We start from the raw sequence: 18,934 nt of genomic DNA, 5'->3' as shown, positions 1-18,934 counted from the left end.
GTGCCTATAGTCATCTTCCATGGTAAGTCCTGTATCTTTGTTCTGGCCACCCAACCATCCTTTAAGAACACAGATTCTCCTGGATCCTTCACTTGAACTTCTCTTTCTTTGGAAGGTCTCACCCTTTGCTGCAGTGAAACTACCGATATCCTCTGAGGGGTTTGACTCTATTTCTCCAGGCCTTCTCCTGAGTTGCCAGGTTCATAGTCCAGCTGCCTGTTGGGCATCTGGAAGTCCAGAACACCTCAGATCCCCTAACTGAAAATTTATCTCATTTTTGCAGCAAACTTGTCTACTTCTAAATGGGACCGGCTAATGGTGATATCATCCACCTATTTCCAAACAGGAATCCCAGAGCTCTTTGACTGCTCTTATCTCCTGCCCCACTCAGTCAGTGAAGGGGCTCAGCTTCACATTTGGGCCCTTCTATCTTCCCTTCTTACCTCCTTTCTCCTGCCTTTAGGGCAGGGCTTCCTCCTCTCAAGTATTACAACTTCTCTGCTCTAAGGATCCAAGTTAGTTAGAAATACTTTAGAAAAATTACCTGGGTCTTATCATTCATTCCTTGGAGTCTTTCTTGAACAACAGAACCCCAGCTGCTTACAAACATCCGACCGCCCCTCTCCCTGGCTCCACCATCTCCCATGTGATGTGTATCACACTTAAGCCTCTCCAGCCCCAGGATACAGCATGCAACCAATAAATAGCTTCTGAACATTTAAATTCATTCTGTTCAGTAGATGACATGGGGCCACATGTATCTTTAAAGTTCTCTATAATTTCTAGGGTCCTTTCTTTCTTTCCTTCTTTCTCTCTTTCTTGCTTTCTCTTTTCTTTCTCTCTTTTCTTTCTTCCTCTTTTCTCTTTCTTAATTTTTCTTCTTTTTCTTTCCTTTCTCTTTTTTCTTTCTCTTTCTTTCCTTCCTTCCTTCTTCCTTCCTTCCTTCCTCTCTTTCTTTCTTTCTTTTCTTTCTTTCTTTCTTTCTTTCTTTCTTTCTTTCTTTCTTTCTTTCTTTCTTTCTTTTTTCTTTCTTTCTTTCTTTCTTTCTTTCTTTCTTTCTTTCTTTCTTTCTTTCTTTCTTTCTTTCTTTCTTTCTTTCTTTCTTTCTTTCTTTCTTTCTTTCTTTCTCTCTCTCTCTTTTCCTTCCTTCCTTTCCCCTTCCTTCCTTCCTTCCTTCCTTCCTTCCTTCCTTCCTTCCTTCCTTCCTTCCTTCCTTCCTTCCTTCCTCTCTCTCTCTCTCCCTTCCTTCCTTCCTTCCTTCCTTCCTTCCTTCCTTCCTTCCTTTCTTTCTTTCTTTCTTTCTTTCTTTCTTTCTTTCTTTCTTTCTTTCTTTCTTTCTTTCTTTCTTTCTTTCTTTCTTTCTTTCTTTCTTTCTTGTTTTTGGGCCATACCCAGAGATGCTCAGGGATTACTCCTAGCTCTGCCCTTGGGGGACTGTAGAGGTACCAGGACTCAAACTTGGGTTGGCCATGTGCAAGGCAAGTGCCCTCCCTGATGTACTATTGCTCCGGCCCTAAAATTTCTCAACAATTTTATATCCTAGATTACAAATCATGCTTGATTTACAATAAAATGGGTATATATCTATGTAGATCAGACATGATCTCAACATTACTCACCTGAGGATTAAAGACCAAAGTTAAGGGGCTGGGGAGATAGCTCACATGGCAGATGCTAGGCTCATTTGAGGTCCCTAGGAGTGGCCCATCTCTAAGTGGATATTTACATGTAAAGACCAAGCTTCATCAAAGGCTCATGATAGGGAAAGCCAACATAGTCATGAATTTTCTTTTAATCTGTGTCCCCCTTCAAATAAAAAAAGTGCATTTCACTTTGATTAAATGTGTTTGCTCTGGGCTCAAAAGACAAACAACATGGATTTAAGAGGAAGGCAAGCGACCTGGGCCATCGGCAAAGTAGTTGGAGCAGAAAGCAGGTGACGCTTAGAGGATGGGTCCTGTGGTTTACCCGGCCCCTCGGAGCCCGGACATGCTCCTCTCCCTCCAGGCACCGTCTCCGCTGCAGATGGCTGTGAGCGAGTGGTGGCAGGCTTGCAGCAGGCACAGATTATGGAATGATCCAGAGATTTACTTTTTTTTTTTTTATGTAACAGTTTTATCCAAAGCTGTTCTAGGACTCAACGGAAGCCGCTTCATGGTAGGACAAGCTTGTTGCCTAATGGCCAATCACTCAGCAGCAGGGACTTGGGGTTCAGGTCACGTTCTGGAGGGCTAGAGGGGTAAGGGGGTACAGGCGTGGTATCTAGTATTAAATCAGGCAGATCAGCCTCCCCGCCCCCCATGCCATGCAGGGGCGGCTGGCTGAGAAGCAGCAGGCTGGGCGGCCAGATGGGCTAAGCCCTGGAGGCTTGCCTGCGGCAGTTGTTCAAAATCCGTGTGTGGCCTCCGGCACAGACGCACCCGAGATGCCGCCTCTTTCCAGACTGATGTGCTTGTTTTGCCTGATGGTCCTGGTGGAGAGCAGAAAGCCCGCACCAAGGAGATGGCCAAGGCAGCTGGACACGAGAAGGTAAAGTTGGGGTGGGGGCTTCCCAGGAGCCTGAGGCTTCTCTGGAACATCTTTTCTAGCGCGGAGAGGTACTCCAGTCTCCCACAAGTTTTCGGGGAGCAAAGCTGGGTGGTGCGAAGTGTTTGTTGGGTGCCTGTGGTCAGACATAGCATTTGATTTTAAGGAGTGTTGATGATGTCATGAGTGAATTGTCCGTAAATTTCCTGGTGGGTCTGAACCTGGCATCCTGTGGGACCCCAGGCCCGTGTGTCTTTACCTTCCTCCAGCAGCATTCCCTCGGACACGCCGTCCCCCCATCCTCCTGGTTGGCCTCCCGTTCTCCTGTAATGGACCCCATTTATTTTTCCTCCTGTGACCCTCTTGGAATATCCTGCGAGCCCACAGGGGGCCATACGGAGCCTAATTGAGGAAGCAGTACCTTCGGTGGCCTGTAAATCCATAATTAAATATTTTATCGTGAATGATTAAGAAAAAAAATTAATCAGAAGTTATTTTGGTTAAATTGTTATTATGGGGCTGGAGCGATAGCACATCAGGTAGGGTGTTTACCTCGCATGCGGCCAACACGGGTTCGATTCCCAGCACCCATATGGTCCCCCGAACACTGCCAGGAGTAATTCCTGAGTGCATGAGCCAGGAGTAACACCTATGCATTGCCGGGTATGACCCAAAAAAGCAAAAAAGAATTTTAAAAAAATTAAATTGTTGATTTTTGGGGGTGTGGTGGGAATGTTCTCTGTAGTGTTCAGGAGCTGTTCCTGGATCTGAGCTCAGCAGTGACCCCTGGAGATGTTCAGGGGACCATTTATGGACCATATCGACCCAGGGATGTGATCAACTGAACTGCATGCAAGACACGTGCCTCCCCTGCACTCCCTCTCCTGCCCTTCTGGAAGTGTTTTGCTTGGGAGTAACTTGATGCTGGGGACCTGTTTGTGGTCCCTGCCGTCAATGCTATCAAGATGGAGGGATCCAGAGCTGTGCTCACAGAGCTGGGGGCCATGCCTGTAGTGGGGTTGGGGCTGGCGCACAGTCCCGGGCACTAGGTTACCTGAAATCTATCCGTCGGCAACAACAAACGCCTTTTCCACAGGTAATGGAATCATTTCCAAGAAATACCGATGAAGCAGAGAATTTGTATTCCAAGCCATGACATGACAAAGTGCCCCAGTAACTTGGGTGAGAACAGAGGGCCAGAGGGCACGTGCTGGGGAGGGTGTCACCCCACTGAGCCCTGATGCAGACAGGTGAAGCCTCCACGGGCTGCAGCGACACCTCTTCAGGGCTCCCTGCTCTGCGGCCAGCACCAGAGGCCACTGATGGGATGCCCTGGTCAGTGGGTCCAGCCATCGCCCACCTCTAACTCTGTGAGGTGTGAGCAGGTGTCTGTGAGGAAAAGAGCTCCAGGGAAAGAAGCTTGGGGGGCCTGGTTTGCACTGATGGTGCTCAGGGCTGCCTCCAGGCTCTGCACTCAGAGATCACCCCTGGAAGAATTGGGGGGGGCCATGTCGGGTCCCAGGCATCAAACCCTGATCAACTACATGCAAGGCAAGTGCCTTACTGCTGTACTATATCCCGGCCCCTGTCTCCATTTCATTCTTTTAATTAAAAATTGTTTTAATGTGGGGGCCATCCCTAGCAGCGCTTGGGGGGTCTCCTCCCAGTTCTATGCCCATCAGTTGCTCAGGGGACCCTGCACTGTGGTCCAGGGGGCCGAATTCTGGCCTCCCTCCTGCAAACCCTGCACTCGGGCTGTCTCTTCGACCCAAGGCTTATACCGCTTTGTATTATTTGTTTTTAAGGCAGTCTTAATAATGAGTCCATCGTTTCCGTGTATTGATTCATTTACTCCTCACTAGACTGGCCCAAGATAGATAATTTCACCAATGCAGACACAGAAGTGTGTTAGCTGGCCTGCGGCACACAGCTCCTCAGTGGAAGAATCTGGATTAGGCCTCTCCGGCTTTTAGTTCCGAGCCTCTCAGAGCCCCCCCAGAGCAGTGTGTGCTACGGAGAGGGGGGATGGCACCGGGGTGGGATGATGGGGGGCCACGGTTCTGACTTACTCCTGGCTCTGTGCTCAGCGGTTCCTATAGCATTTTAAGCCTCTAGTAGATAACCTTTACTATGTAAATGGCTTAGTCTGGAAGAGGCCTTACAGTGTGCAGTGTTTCCCAAACTAAAACAAAAACACATCCCACTGTCCTTGGCCTTTGTTATTATCTTATGAGACAGCTGTCCACAGAGCATATTTTTTTCTTTCTTTTTTTTTTGTTGTTGTTATTTTGGGGTCACACCCAGAGGTGCTCAGGGCTTCTGGCTTTGTGCTCAAAAATCACTTCTGGCAGACTTGGGGGATTGGGGAACCAATGGAGTGCCAGGGATTGAACCCAGGTTGTCCATGTGTAAGGCAAGCGCTCTACCAACTGTTCTATCCTACCCCAAGAGTCTCTTATTTTCTGTTATCTCAAAGGCACGGGTGCTTCCCACAGCTTGCCAGAGGCTCAGCAGACCTGGAGTGTAGGTTCCTGAGTTACTCAGCTTGGAGGAAGAGTCTTGTCTGAGAGTGTCTGTCCCCTAAGAACAGTGCTGGGCTAAGCACCCAGTCCCCCAGCAGCCTGAGATGTCACCAACTTGTCAGTCTTCAAAGGACCAGAAGTCTTTGCAGGCACCTCCTGCACCAACCTGAGACAAGTTGAATCTGATCCTTAGGGAGAGGAGATTCTTGGAATTCTTCCTTCCTTCCTTCCCTCCCTCCCTCCCTCCCTGCTTCCTTCCTTCCTTCCTTCCTTCCTTCCTTCCTTCCTTCCTTCCTTCCTTCCTTCCTTCCTTCCCTCCTTCCTTCCTTCCTTCCTTCCTTCCTTCCTCCCTCCCTCCCTCCCTCCCTCCCTCCCTCCCTCCCTCCCTCCCTCTTCTTTCTTTCTTTCTTTCTTTCTTTCTTTCTTTCTTTCTTTCTTTCTTTCTTTCTTTTCTTTCTTTCTTTCTTTCTTTCTTTCTTTCTTTCTTTCTTTCTTTCTTCTTCTCTCTTATTTTCTTTCTGAAGATGTCAGGGTAGATGGGGGAAATGAGCATATGCAAATAATATTAAACAATCATTAAATGGAAGTGGGGGGAAAAGGGTATAGAAAAATCTTGCTTTGGGCCGGGGAATATGATTCACGTGAGAGGCCCCAACTTGAATCCTTGGCAGTTTGATCCTTGATCAAGAACAGTACTGCACTGGGGCTGGAATGATAGCACAGCGGGTAGGGCATTTGCCTTGCAGGAGGCCAACCTGGGTTTGATTCCCAGCATCCCATATGGTCCCCTGAGCACCGCCAGGAGTAATTCCTGAGTGTAGAGCCAGGAGTAACCCCTGTGCATCGCCGGGTGTGACCCAAAAAGCAAAAAAAAAAAAAAAAAAAATCTTATCATAGCATCTCCCCATCTCTCTAACACCCTCAGTGGAGAAAAACAGGAAAAGTCTTTTCCTCTTTGTTTTTTGTGGTCTCACCTGGTGGTGCTTGGGGGTATACTCCTAGCTCTGTGCTTGGGTGTCATCCATCTCTCTTGGTGGTGAGGGATGGAATCTGGGTCTCCTGCATAGCATTGTTATATCTCCCTGGCCCCAAAAGGATTGTTCAGAAATTATAAAAAAAGGTTTGTTTTAATTTAGGCCCCATGCTGTTAACAGTAAAGCTTCCGGCCTACAAGGCTTCAACTCCAAATCCACCCCCAGGGTCAGTTCTCTCTCCTGTAACTGCACTACTTGCCCACCTCACCCCACTTCCTTATCAAAGTCTTTTAAAAAAATTTTAATGATTATTGTTTGGGTTAACCAGAATTATTGTGGGATCCGAGTCCCTTCTTTAAATTCCCTGAAGACACTGGCCAGGTGTGCCATCAAAACAAGCGAGAAAACTATTGCTTCAGCAAAATCTTGGTTCTTAGACTTACAGCGCGTAGGGTGTTTGCCTTGCACATGGACAACCTGGTTTGGGTTCCTCTGTCCCTCTCGGAGAGCCCGGCAAGCTACTGAGAGTATCTCTCCTGTACAGCAGATCCTGGCAAGCTCCCCGTGGCGTATTCAATATGCCAAAAACAGTAATTATAATTTTTTACTTTCACAATGGAGACGTTACTGGTGCCTGCTCGAGCAAATCGATGAGCAACAGGACGACAGTGACAGTGACAGTGATTGTTTTGGTTACATACTTACAATAGTGTTAGCTCTTTTGGTTCTGATGTACACAGTTACCTCACCCCTCTACCGCGACAGTGTCCAAGCCCCGTGTAAAAAATTTTGGGTTTTAATGAAAAGTGAAAGAAATGCCATATACCTATCACCAATAAGTAGAAATTGTAAACAACTTGTTTTTTAAATGTTGCCAAAGTATTTTTGGGTTTTTTTTTTTTTTTTTTTTTGATGCTACATCTAGTGCTGGGCTGGAGGATAGCACAGCAGCAGGGCATTTGCCTTGCACGTGGCCGACCCGGGTTGGATTCCTCCACCCCTCTCAGAGAACTCAGCAAGCTCCCGAGAGTATCTCGCCTGCACGGCAGAGCCTGGCAAGCTCCCCACGGCGTATTCATTTTGCCAAAAACAGTAACAACAAATCTCAAAATGGAGACGTTATTGGTGCCTGCTTGAGCAAATCAATGAGTAATGGGATGAGAGTGACAGTGACAGACAGTGACATCTAGTGCTGTTCAGATGCTGCTTCCACTTCCATGCTCAGGGGCCCATTGATCTGGGCCTTCCACATGCAAAGCAAGTGCCCAGCCCGTTGAGCTCTCTCTGGCCCCTAACTAACTTAAATTTAAGTAGCCACATGAGCTACTGGCCACTTTACTAGATCCTCCATGGAGAGTTGAGGGGGATTTCTTTCTTTTGGTTTGGGGCCACACCTGGCAGTGCTCAGGGCTTACTCCTAACTCAGTGCTCAGGAATCACTCCTGGTGGTGTTGAGGGATGTGGGGTGTGGGGATCAGACTGGCTTGATTGTGCCTGTACTCTCGGAGCCCACATCAGCATTTTAACACTTGGTATTTGTGTCAGAATCTTATTAACCATAAAGGCAGTACTAGAATAAAATAAATCTTTTGCGAAAGAAAACAAGCCATCATCATTTTTCACCAACCAACCCAACTCTTGTCCTGCAGTCATAACTTTTGATAAGACCATTCAGAGCTTACCAAGGCGGGGGTGGGGGGGCAATGCCAGCCTGCCCGGGAGGTTCTAGAAGGCCCAGCCCTCAGGTGGGTTGGCTGTGAGGGCCTGTGACAGGGGATGTGTGGGAGGGGAGATCTTGCAGCTCCTGACGTCCCCTGAGAAGAGAAGGAGCTGACGGGACAGAGAGATGACGTCTGACAGGGACTCGTCTCTCCAAACCATCGCCTCGGAGTCTGGGACATGTCTTGGGGAAACGTCCACAGGGAAATGTCTCGTGCTTGTCTTTGCAGTCACCCGTACAAGAAGCACCCAGATGTGACCAAGTCCCGCCCAGGAAAGCCCCAGCCCCTCCTGAGAGTGGACAGCCACGACTTCACCATGAGGCCCGCCTTTGGAGGTAAGGTCGTCCCAGCTGGGCTGGGCCTGCTGCCCAGCGCATCTCCCCAGGTGGGTCCTTCCCTCTGGGGCACCAGCCCGGTGCTGCCTCGGGGCTCTACCCTGCGGCAGAGAGCTGGAGGCCGTGCGTGGGAAGCTGAAGGGTCATTTCCCTTCAGAAGGGAGACTGCCCGCCACCCCACCGTGTCTGAAAAACTGCCAGGGCTGGACACAAAATGCTGCCCCGCTTCTGTGCTCTTCTTCCAAGTCACTTCCAAGTCACCGCCACCTCTTTGGGGCCCCAGGTCACAGATCTGGGGTGGGGGAGGGAGAGAGAGAGAGGGGGAGAGAGAGAGGGAGAGAGAGAGGGAAAGGCGGGTTTGTGGGCTCTGCCGCCTCCTGACTGCTCATGGAGTGTCCAGTGGGTGTGGAGGAAGCTAGAGGAGTAGGCAACTGTGCTCATCTTCTTGACTCAAGATACACACATTCCTCTTGTCCCCCAAAGCTGCCCCCTTACTCTCTCAGAGTTCTTGGGGCTCTTCCTGCTCTCTCAGGGGTCTGGGATGGCAGAGGCCTCAGCAGACAGTCCTGGTGGTAACTCTTCTGCCCACCTGCTCTTTGGACCGTGGACGGAGCAGCAGCAGCTGAGGCCCAGGCCCACTCTCTGGCCCCATGGGGCCTGCTTGCTGGAGCCTTTCCAGGGCTCATGGTTGTAGGTCTCCTGTTGTGCTCTCTCTCTCTCTCTCTCTCTCTCTCTCTCTCTCTCTCTCTCTCTCTCTCTCTGTCTCTCTCCCTCTCTCCTCTCTCTCTCTCCTCTCTCTCCCCTCCCTCCCTCCCTCCCTCTCTCTCTCTCTCCCTCCCTATCTCTCTCTCTCCTCCCTCCCTCCCTCCCTCCCTCTCTCTCTCTCTCTCTCCCTCCCTATCTCTCTCTCTCTCCTCCTCCCCCTCCCTCTCCTCCCCTGATGTCTCTGTGTTCTCTGGGCTTGTCTCCATAGCTATGGGTAGTGACGGGGTGAATGCGCTAACTGTTCGCTGCTAGCTTGCTTATTCAGGGGTCCCTCCTTCCTCCGCCTTGCTCTTTCTCTGTGGCCCCTAAAGTCTTGGGGGAACTCTCTCTCTCTCTCTCTCTCTCTCATTTTTGGACCACAGCCAGCCATGCTCAGAGCTTACTCCTCTCCTGACCATGCCGGAGGACCACACAGGTGGTGCCAGAGACTAAACCTGGGCCTGCAGGGCAAACGGCCTTCTGGCTCTGTACTCTCATTCCAACCCTGGGAACCCTGGGAAACCTCTTCTGTAGGGAAACAGGGCGGAGTTAGCTCTGTGCTAAGTCTCCTTCCCTGCGAGTGCTTATGTAGTCACACACCCAAATGTTCAAGATCCTGCTTTTTTTCCTGAATCCCATTTCCAGGATTCCAGTCCTCAAGGTCCCACTATTTTGTTCCATCTCATTCCCATTCCAGGCTCCTGAACATTCCACCAGGCACACAGGGTCTTTCAGGCCAGGTGCTCCATGTGGGAGAAAGGTCCTCAGACCCCCAGCCTCAGAGACACACCCACAGAGCAGAGCTGGTGTCTGTCCCCTCCAGCCACCGGAGAAAGGCCACGGGAGAGCTGGGGATAGAGCCAGCTCTGGGCTCCAACCAGGAGAGCGTGGGGGAGAGGGGAGCACAGAATGCCTGAGATGCAGGCCACAGCGCCGCTTATGCCTCTAGGGAAACTGAGACCAAGATGTTTTTTGGTCCTGGGGCCGGAGATAATACAGCGGGTAGGGCATTTGCTTTGCATGCAGCTGACCCAGGTTCGATCCCTGGCATCCCGTATGCTCCCCTGAGCACCACCAGGAGTGATTCCTGAGTGCAGAGCCAGAAGTGACCCCTGAGCATTGCCAGGTGTGACCCCAAAAAACAAAATCAAAACAAAACTAAACAAACAGAAGTTTTATTTTATTTATTTATTTATTTTGCTTTTTGGGTCACACCCAGTGATGCTCAGGGGTCACTTCAGGCTCTGCACTCAGGAATTACCCCTGGCTGTGCTCAGGGGACCATATGGGATGCTTGGAATCGAACCCGGGTCGGCTGAGTACAAGGCAAACGCCCTACCCACTGTGCTATCACTCCAGCCCAACAAACAGAAGTTTTCTGGCCCTTACTCTGTTGAGCCGGCAGCCCTGTTCCATGTTCTCGTTTCCTGTCCCAGTGTTTGTAGGAAAATCTTCCAAGTCTTAGTGGATTTGTATTTATGTAATGTAGCACTGTTGTCCCATTATTTTTCCATTTGCTTGAGAGGGTACCAGTAACGTCTCCCTTGTGAGTCTTCTTGTTACTGTTTTTGGCATATGCAATACGCCACGGGTAGCTTGCCAGACTCTGCCATGCGGGCGGGATACTCTCAGTAGCTTGCCGGGCTCTCCGAGAGGGATGGAAGAATTGAACCCGGGTCAGCTGCGTGCAAGGCAAACACCCTGCTGCTGTGCTATCACTCCAGCCTTTATAAATATATAATTATATATAATATTTATATAATAATCACTGTATCACTGTCATCCCGTAGTTCATCAATTTGCTCAAGCAGGTGCCAGTAATGTCTTCATTTGTCCCTGTCGTGTGCTAGTGTAGCCCAAAGGCATCTGCTTGCTCCAGGAACATGAAGATCATATTGTTGTTACTGTTTTTGGCATATCAAATATGTCACGGGTAGCTTGTCAGGCTCTGCCGTGTGGGAAAAAAATAATAAAAATGTAAAAAAATATTAAAAAATAGCACAGCTGTTGGGCTTTTGCCTTTCACTCGGCAAACCCGTGTTCGATTCCTCTGCCCCTCTCGGAGAGCCCAGCAAGCTACCGAGAGTATCAAGCCCTCGCAGCAGAGCCTGGCAAGCTACCCGTGTGTATTGGATATGCCAAAAACAGTAACAATAAGTCTCTCAATGAGAGACATTACTGGTGCCCGCTTGAACAAATCGATGAGCAACGGGATGACAGTGACCATAGAATAAAATTTTTAAAAATCCATTTGGCGATGGGGCACACCCTACAAGGCTCCCCAGCCCAGCTTGGGAATTCCCTGCTCCCCTACAAAACAAAAGTCAAAGTTTGTATTCAGTTTCCTGCCCTGGGAGGTGGTGTTATAGAGATTTAATCTATTTATTTATTTGCTTTTTTGGGGGTCACACCCAGCGATGCTCAGGGGTTACTCTTGACTCTGCGCTCAGAAATTACTCCTGGCAGTGCTTACGGGACCATATGAGATGCTGGGGATTGAACCCAGGTTGGCCATATGAAAGGCAAACACCCTACCCGCTGTACTATCATTTTAGCGGATTTTATTTTTATTGCTCTTTTGCTTTTGGGGTCACACCTGGCAATGCTCGGGGGTTACTCCTGGCTCTGCACTCAGGAATTACTCCTGGGGGTGGACCATATATAGGATGCCAGGGATAAAACCCAGGTCCAGCGGCGTGTAAGGCAAATGCCCTCCCCACTGTACTATGCACAGCTCCAGCCCCAGGTGGTGGAGGACTTTAAAAGGACTATTTGACATGTTCATTGCACAATGCACACCGGACATCTAAAAGTTCTTTTTGTTGACCTTGGTGTGGCTAGCACAAACCGGAAGTCACAGTGGTCAAGCCAAACCCTGGCGGAGAAGGACCCCGGGCACTCACGCCCAGCAGCAGACCAGGACTAAGGGAACAGACAGCTAATGAGAACAGCCTGGCACAGCGAGGACGTTCCCACTGGGGTCTCAGGGTGACAGCAAGGAGCAGAGGGGCCTCGCGGGCAAGGCTTGGACCTTCTGGAAGCTGTTTGCCCGTTGGAAATGGGGCCATTCCTGACTGTTTCGGGGTTGTAGGGATTAAAGGAGATAATGTCTGTCAAGCCCCCTGGCGCACTCGTGGTTCTTAACCCCCCCCCCACCCCAGAAAACCCAGCTGTCAGCCCTTCTCTTGAGTGACTGTTAAGGGATTAGGACTGAAAGTATTCCAGAGGCTTTGCATTTTAAAAGGCTTCAAAGCCGCCCACTTCCATGCCCTGAGCCCCAGCACCTGCCCAGCTGAAAGGGCCAAGTGGGCAGTGGGCGTGCGAGGCAGATCGCAGGCCAGCTCAGGCCAGTTCGGGAGGCCGCAGTGTTCCTGGGAGTCTGTTCCCTTAGGGGCTCGCCCAGTGTCATCCCCGCCAAGGAATTCTCTGCTTATTTGTTTACTGTGTTGTTGGGGGCTACGCTGGGCAGTGCTTAGGGGCTACTCCTAGCTCGGCGCTTGGGGTACTTGAGTGTTCCAGAATTGAGCCTGGACCTCCTATGTGCAAAGCATTGCTCCAGCCCTTTCGAACAATCTCTCCAGCCCCTCTGTCTATGAATGTTATGAAAACAAAGCTTTTCTAAATAGCTTTGTTTATTTTAAATTTATTATGAGTGTGATTGTTCAGGGGGCCATACCTAAATGCCCAGAATTTACACCTGGCTCTGGCAATACTGGGGAACTTTAAGCAGCGCCAGGGATCGAACCCGAGTCAGCCAAGGGCAAGGCAATTGCCTTCATCTCTGTATCATCTCTCCTACCCCAAATATGCAGCTTTATAGAAAGTGTATTCTGCACCCAAGTGATAGCACAGCGGGGAAGGTGTTGCTTTGCAAATGGCCAACCCGGGTTCAATCCCCAGCACCCCCATCTAGTCCCCTGAGCCCTGCGAGGAGTAATTCCTGAGTGCAGAGCTAGGAGTAACCCCTGAGCATTGCTGGGTGTGGCCAAAAACCAAACAAACAAAATAGCTGAATTTGCTTCAGGAGGTCCAAGTAAGATGTTCCTGGAACAGGAAGTTCTCCCTTGCTTTTCTTGTAGGAAGTCAGATAAGATGCAGCGGGCCAGCTAACCAGCAGCACAACAACAGTAAACAATAGTGCTGACAATGATAGACTGTCAGGGCGGTGTCTCCTGGCCAAGCATCATTCTCTAAGCAAGCTGCCCCATAAATGATTTCATTGTCATTCTCATCTCATAGCACCGGAGAAACAGATGCTAGGATTACCCACAGATGGGCAAACTGAGGCACCATGAGGTTAAAAGGGCTGCACCCTCCGAGCTGGCTTTCTCCCTGGTCTCCTCTGTCTGTATGTCTCACATTGCAGCATGGACAGATTTACCAGGTAGTTTGGGGAGAATGTCCAGGGAGCACTATACTATTAGGGGAATCTCTGAAAATGTCTTAATTTCTCTTAAAATACAAAGGACAAAATATTAGAAGAGAAAGTCTTCCCCCCCCCCCATATCATGTTAATTTAGTATTCATCTTTATTGCAATGCAGTCTTAACATTTGTTCCTTCCTATTGCTTATGGAAGGAGAGGTCCATGAAGGCCAACACAACACTTTTCTGCGGGGCAGTTGTGTTGGCTGTGCCTGTGCTGAAATGACTCTCCCCAAGTCTGCTGTTCCTGGTAGAAGCCCGAGTCATTGCCTGGCCAATATCTTCAGCCTAGCACAGAGCCTGAGGTCTAGAGAGTTAAGTGGCAGCAACGATCATGAAGGACAGAGCCCGGGCTTCTGCAAGGTCAGTCACAAAACTGGGAACCTCTTTATTTTATTTTACTTTTTTTAAAATTTTTGGGTCACACCCGGCAATGCACAGGGGTTTCTCCTGGCTCTGCACTCAGGAATTACTCTTAGTGGTGCTCAGGGGACCATATGGAATGCTGGGAACCGAACCCAGGTTGGCCGCGTGCAAGGCAAACGCCTTACCTGCTGTGCCTTACCTCCAGCCCCAAAACTGGGAACCTCTTAAGAAAGCCCTTTTCTTGAGAGAAAGCCAGGAGTTCATGTCCTGCACAATCAGCTGAACTCCTGTCCTACTCCTGGGAGACACGGCCTGGGTTCAGGCATGCATGGGGTTGCAATGCAGCCCCCGTTAGGGCTCTCCTTCCTCAAGCCATGTCCCAAGAGACATTGGATTTCCTGCACTCTGATTCCAGTGACTGCAGGACCTGTTCATCCTTGAGTATGGAGAGTCAGAACAGTCCCAGTCCCCAGTCTGAGGGAACTTCTGTGATGGCAAAGACCCTGGCTTCGGGGAAAAGTTGCAGGAAAGGATGCCTCGGTTCTAGCAAGGACCATAGAATCTGAAACTCTTGCAGCGAGAGAGATAGTACAGTGGGAAATGTGCTTGGCCATTTTCCCCTCGGAAGAGGAGAGAACACAGCAGGTACTTCCTTATCTTCCCCAGTAGAGGATTTTTTTTTTTTTTTATCTCTCTAGCAGTATGGATCAAGAATCTGGGCATTCGGGGCTGGAGTGCTAGCACAGCGGGTAGGGCATTTCCCTTGCACGTGGCCGACCCAGGTTCGATTCCCAGCATCCCATCTGGTCCCCCGAGCACCGCCAGGAGTAATTCCTGAGTGCAGAGCCAGGAGTAACCCCTGAGCATTGCCAGGTGTGACCCAAAAAAGCAAAAAAAAAAAAAGAAAAGAATTTGGGCATTCAACTTTCAGGACTCAATGAAAAGCCCAGGATTAGTGATAGCAAACTCCAGACCTCAAGGGATGGAGATGGGCCAGTCCTTCCCATCTCCCCACCCCCTGGCACCCTGGATGTCACGCCCATGAACTGCCTCCAGTCGCTATTTAAGCTTGTTAAAGGCCATGATCCAGAGACACACAAAAGAATCTCGGAACCGAGCAGCTCACTGCAGAGATTTGTCCAGACCCTAATTATCTAAAATTTTATAATTCTAGGAGCGCGGCTGTGAAAACTTATGCTATTCATAACAAGCAATACAAAATAAATTATCTAGCATCTGCTAGTTCGGCAGGTTTGAGTGGTGATAGGAAAATTCAAAATAATGGTGGTGGGAAGTTGTAATGGTGGTGGGACTGGTGTCAAAATATTGAATGTAATCCATTATTGTGAACAACTTTTTTTTTTTTTTTTGCTTTTTGGGTCACACCCAGCGATGCTCAGGGGTTACTCCTGGCTTTGCACTCAGGAATTGCTCCTGGCAGTGCTTGGGGGACCATATGGGATGCCGGGGATCGAACCCAGGTCGGCCGCGTGCAAGGCAAACGCCCTACCCGCTGTGCTATCGCTCCGGCCCCATATTGTGAACAACTTTATGAAAATAAAATTTTTTAAAAAAAGGATCTGGGCATTTCCCTTTGTTTAGTAGAGTCAAAGAGAAGGAATTCGGGCAGGAGAGAAAGCACAGGGCTTAAGGCATTGCTTTGTATCTGACTGACCCCAGTTCCATCCCCAGTACTGATGAGGAAAATAGCCCCATGACCATATTTCACAAGGTTCACTTAAAGAGGCTAATAGCAGAGCGCAGGAGCTGAGTCTGCGTGACACGACAAAGCCGTGGAGTGCATTTGGGGTAGCCTTGAGATAGTCTTGGCCTCACTTTGTAACCTTGGTCCCTGGGAACATATGTCAAATCTGTTCATGTCTTTGAAGAGGTCCAGGCCCTGCTTTGTACACTAACATGCTCGGGAATTTGTGCTTCTGTATTCTCCTGCCAACTGCCTGCAAATGACCCACCCCGCATCAGGCATTCTGTAAAACGGAGCTCTTGCCTTTGTTCTGGGTCCAGTTCTGGAGCACAAGAGCAACTGGGTCTGTTACTGTAATATGACAGTATTTTACCTCTTCTCAAGGCCAGCTGCTTGGTTTTTCACTGACTTTTGTGAAAATTTCTACAACAGCATCCTTAGAGTACCACCCACAGTGATCCTTGAGGACAGAGCCAGGCGTAAGTCCTGAGCATTGCCAGATATGGCTTAAAGCCCTCCAACACCCCCTTCCCTCCAAAGAGAGATAAGACAGACCCACTGCTGTCGATGGCATTTGGGTTCCATGAGCCTCACCCGAACAGGAGTTTTCTCTTTATTTTTTGTAGTGCCAAGGATGGAATCCAGAGCCTCATGCCCTACCACTGAGCCACCTGTCCCTGAGGGACATTCTGAGCAAAGATGCCACCCTCGGTGCTGGGGTCTGTTCTCTCTCTGTCTCTTTGTCTCAGTCTCTGTGTCTGTGTCTGTCTCTGTCTGTCTGTCTGTCTGTCTGTCTGTCTGTCTGTCTGTCTGTCTCTCTCTCTCTCTCTCTCTCTCTCTCTCTCTCTCTCTCTCTCTCTCTCTCTCTTTCTATTTGGCTCACATCCCATGGTGCTTGGGGCTTACTCCTGGCTCTGCCCTCAGGAATCACTCCTGGTAGAGCTCAGGGATGATACGAGTTGCTGGGGACAGATGGAACCCGGTTTGTCCTGGGCGAGGACAATTCCGTCTCCGTGTACTAATTCTCTGTCCTGTCTTCTCTTCTCTGTCTCTTCCATTTTATTCCCCGGAGAGTCTGCTGCTTCTGGGTTGATGTCTACAAGTAATTGATAGAGAGACATTTGTCGAAGACTAGATAAATAAATACCCTTCCAATGACCTTTTCAGTTCGGAAAGAGAAAAGATTAAAAATCTGGTGGTTTCCTGATAATCCGGGGATCAGTTGAAACAGAAAGACGGTGTGTGAGTCCGCAGCTGCCGCCTCAGGCTGCCCGGGCAGAGGGCTCGCCAGAGGATGAGAGCGTCGCTGGAATTTCTCTGGAGAAGTGTTGTTCAGCTGACATTTTAAAATTAAATATATCTCAAGGTCTTTTGGCACTGGGATTGAACTCAGGGCCTCATCTAGGGGAAGTATTCTATCACTAAGTCACATTTAAAGTTTTATTCTATTTTTAATTGAAACTTTAAAAAATATGGTAGTAAAATACCCTGTTTGGGACTTTTGGGGAGGTCCACAAAGGTCAGTCATCCCAATAGTTCTCAAACTTGAGTATGGGACCACAATTATGCCAGTATCTACCCAGGCTGGCCTAGTGTGGGAGTCTGGGCAGTCACAGAATTTCATCCTTTATGGCTTTGTTGTTATTTTTTGTGTTTGAGGCTCGCACCGCTTCAACTGCAGAACTTGCACATATGCTCACCGGGGACCACACTCTTATGCAAGGTTCACAAGCTACAGCTGTGATACTCATGGTTGGGAGGGTACTATACAGTGCTCACACAGTGCTCACCACAAGCCACACTTCCTGGCCCCTAGTGCTCAAATATTTTAGTCATGATGCTTGCTGGGGCCCATCTCCTGTAATGCTCACACATACCTGACTGTGTTGTGGTCAGGAATTGTCTCGGTGCCAGAGATCACTGATAGCAGAGTTGATGAGATGGTGCTTGCCACATGTCAGGACTCCAGGGATTTGGACTTGAGACCAGAAGCTTGTCAGGCAGGTGTTCTAAACTAGTCTTGTGCTGTTTCTCTGTGCCCTGTTAGCGTTAGTTTCCATTCCTTAGTCCCTGGGAGCAGGCATTGTTAATGTTCACCAGCCCTTCCTCAAGAATGACTCACCGGCAGAGTTTCCTGTAGCTAGGCTCCCCCGTTTCTTTTCTGGGGCCTCACGTGGAGGTCTGTATTTCTACCCACCTGGCTGATGCTGAGCAAAACTGCACTTTACCCACCGTGGCTGCCTTCACGTCCTCCGGGACCCGCCGGGATGTGTGGAGCAGAGCTAAGGTGGACAGTCCATCCTGGGGCTTGCGATGCCTCGAGGAACTGGACATGCAGCGTGACCCTTAGCAATTCAACACTATAACTTGGAGGTTGACAAAATTACTCCTTTCCCCAAAGCACACCAGCCCTCTCCAGGCCAGTGTCTGTACTCTGAGTGCTAGGGGGGAAGTGAGGGAAATCAAAACTCTGCCCTCCAGCTCAGAGAGAGAAGGGACCACCAGGTAAAGGGTGCTTAGAGGGCCAGCGCGGGATGGGAAATGCGTGCTGAAAGTAGACTATAGACCGAACATGACGGCCACTTAATACCTGCATTGCAAACCACAACACCCTAAAGGGGAGAGAGAGAGAGAGAGAGAGAAAGAGAGAGAGAGAGAGAGAGAGAGAGAGAGAGAGAGAGAGAGAGAGAGAGAGAGAGAGAGAGAGAGAGAGAGCAAAAGGGAATGTGCCTGCCACAGAGGCCGGGAGATGGGGGGTGGGGGAGGGCAGGAGATGGGGTGGGGGTGGTGGGAGGGATACTGGGAACATTGGCAGTAGAGAGTGAGCACTGGTGTGAGGGATGGGTACTTGATCACTCGATCACTGTATGACTGAAAGGTAAGCATGAAAGCTTGTCAATCTGTAACTGTACCTCACAGCGATTCATTGAAAAATAGAAAGAGCGGCTGGAGCGATAGCACGGTGGGTAGGGCGTTTGCCTTGCACTCGGCCGACCCAGATTTGATTCCCAGTGTCCCATATGGTCCCCGAGCACAGCCAGGAGTAATTTCTGAGTGCATGAGCCAGGTGTAAGCCCTGTGCATCGCTGGGCATGACCCCAAAAAGCAAAAAAAAAAAAAAAAGAAAAGTTAAAAAAAGAGGCTGGAGCGATATCATGGTGGTTAGGGCATTTGCCTTGCATGCAGCCAACCCGGGTTTGATTCCCAGCATCCCATATGGTCCCCTGAGCACCACCAGGGGTAATTCTTGAGTGCAGAGCCAGAAATAACCCCTGAGCATTGCCAGGTGTGACTCAAAAAGAAAAAAAAAACATAAAAAAAAATAAAAAGAAATTAAAAAACAAAAACAAAAAACCTCTGCCCTCCTGCATAGGTAAGAGAAGCTTCAGTGCTCAGAACTACCCCCTCTTGGTGCTAGCGGGTCTGTGTGGGGCTGGGGACCAAACCCCAGGCTCTTTCCTGCAAAGCACTCGCTCAACCTGCGGGGAGACATCTCCTGACTCTCAGATGCTTTACTGAGGGCAGATTTTGGAGACTGGTGAGAGGGTTACTGCAGGGAAAGACTGAGTGAATGTCAGGGACCCACAAGCTGCCATCTAGGGGATCAGGAAAAGCGT

The 18,934-nt window shown here is 49.5% G+C and overlaps 1 protein-coding gene across 2 annotated transcripts in view; it reads left to right on the top strand.

Annotated features, from left to right (window-relative positions):
* The first annotated feature begins 2,253 nt into the window (after positions 1 to 2,253).
* Positions 2,254 to 18,934, top strand: part of GABRR2 (gamma-aminobutyric acid type A receptor subunit rho2) — a 40,849-nt gene continuing 24,168 nt past the window's right edge. For both annotated transcript variants that reach the window (XM_055135930.1, XM_055135929.1), the window contains exons 1-2: positions 2,254 to 2,529; positions 7,972 to 8,078. In XM_055135930.1, coding sequence (XP_054991905.1) covers positions 2,306 to 2,529; positions 7,972 to 8,078 — 331 coding nt within the window. In that variant the 5' untranslated portion in view covers positions 2,254 to 2,305. The remainder of the gene's footprint in view (positions 2,530 to 7,971; positions 8,079 to 18,934) is intronic.

This window comes from Sorex araneus, chromosome 4 (genome assembly GCF_027595985.1).
Source record: "Sorex araneus isolate mSorAra2 chromosome 4, mSorAra2.pri, whole genome shotgun sequence".
Classification (NCBI taxonomy): domain Eukaryota; kingdom Metazoa; phylum Chordata; class Mammalia; order Eulipotyphla; family Soricidae; genus Sorex; species Sorex araneus.
Note: the sequence above shows the minus strand (reverse complement) of the source record. Positions and strands in the feature narration are given on the sequence as shown.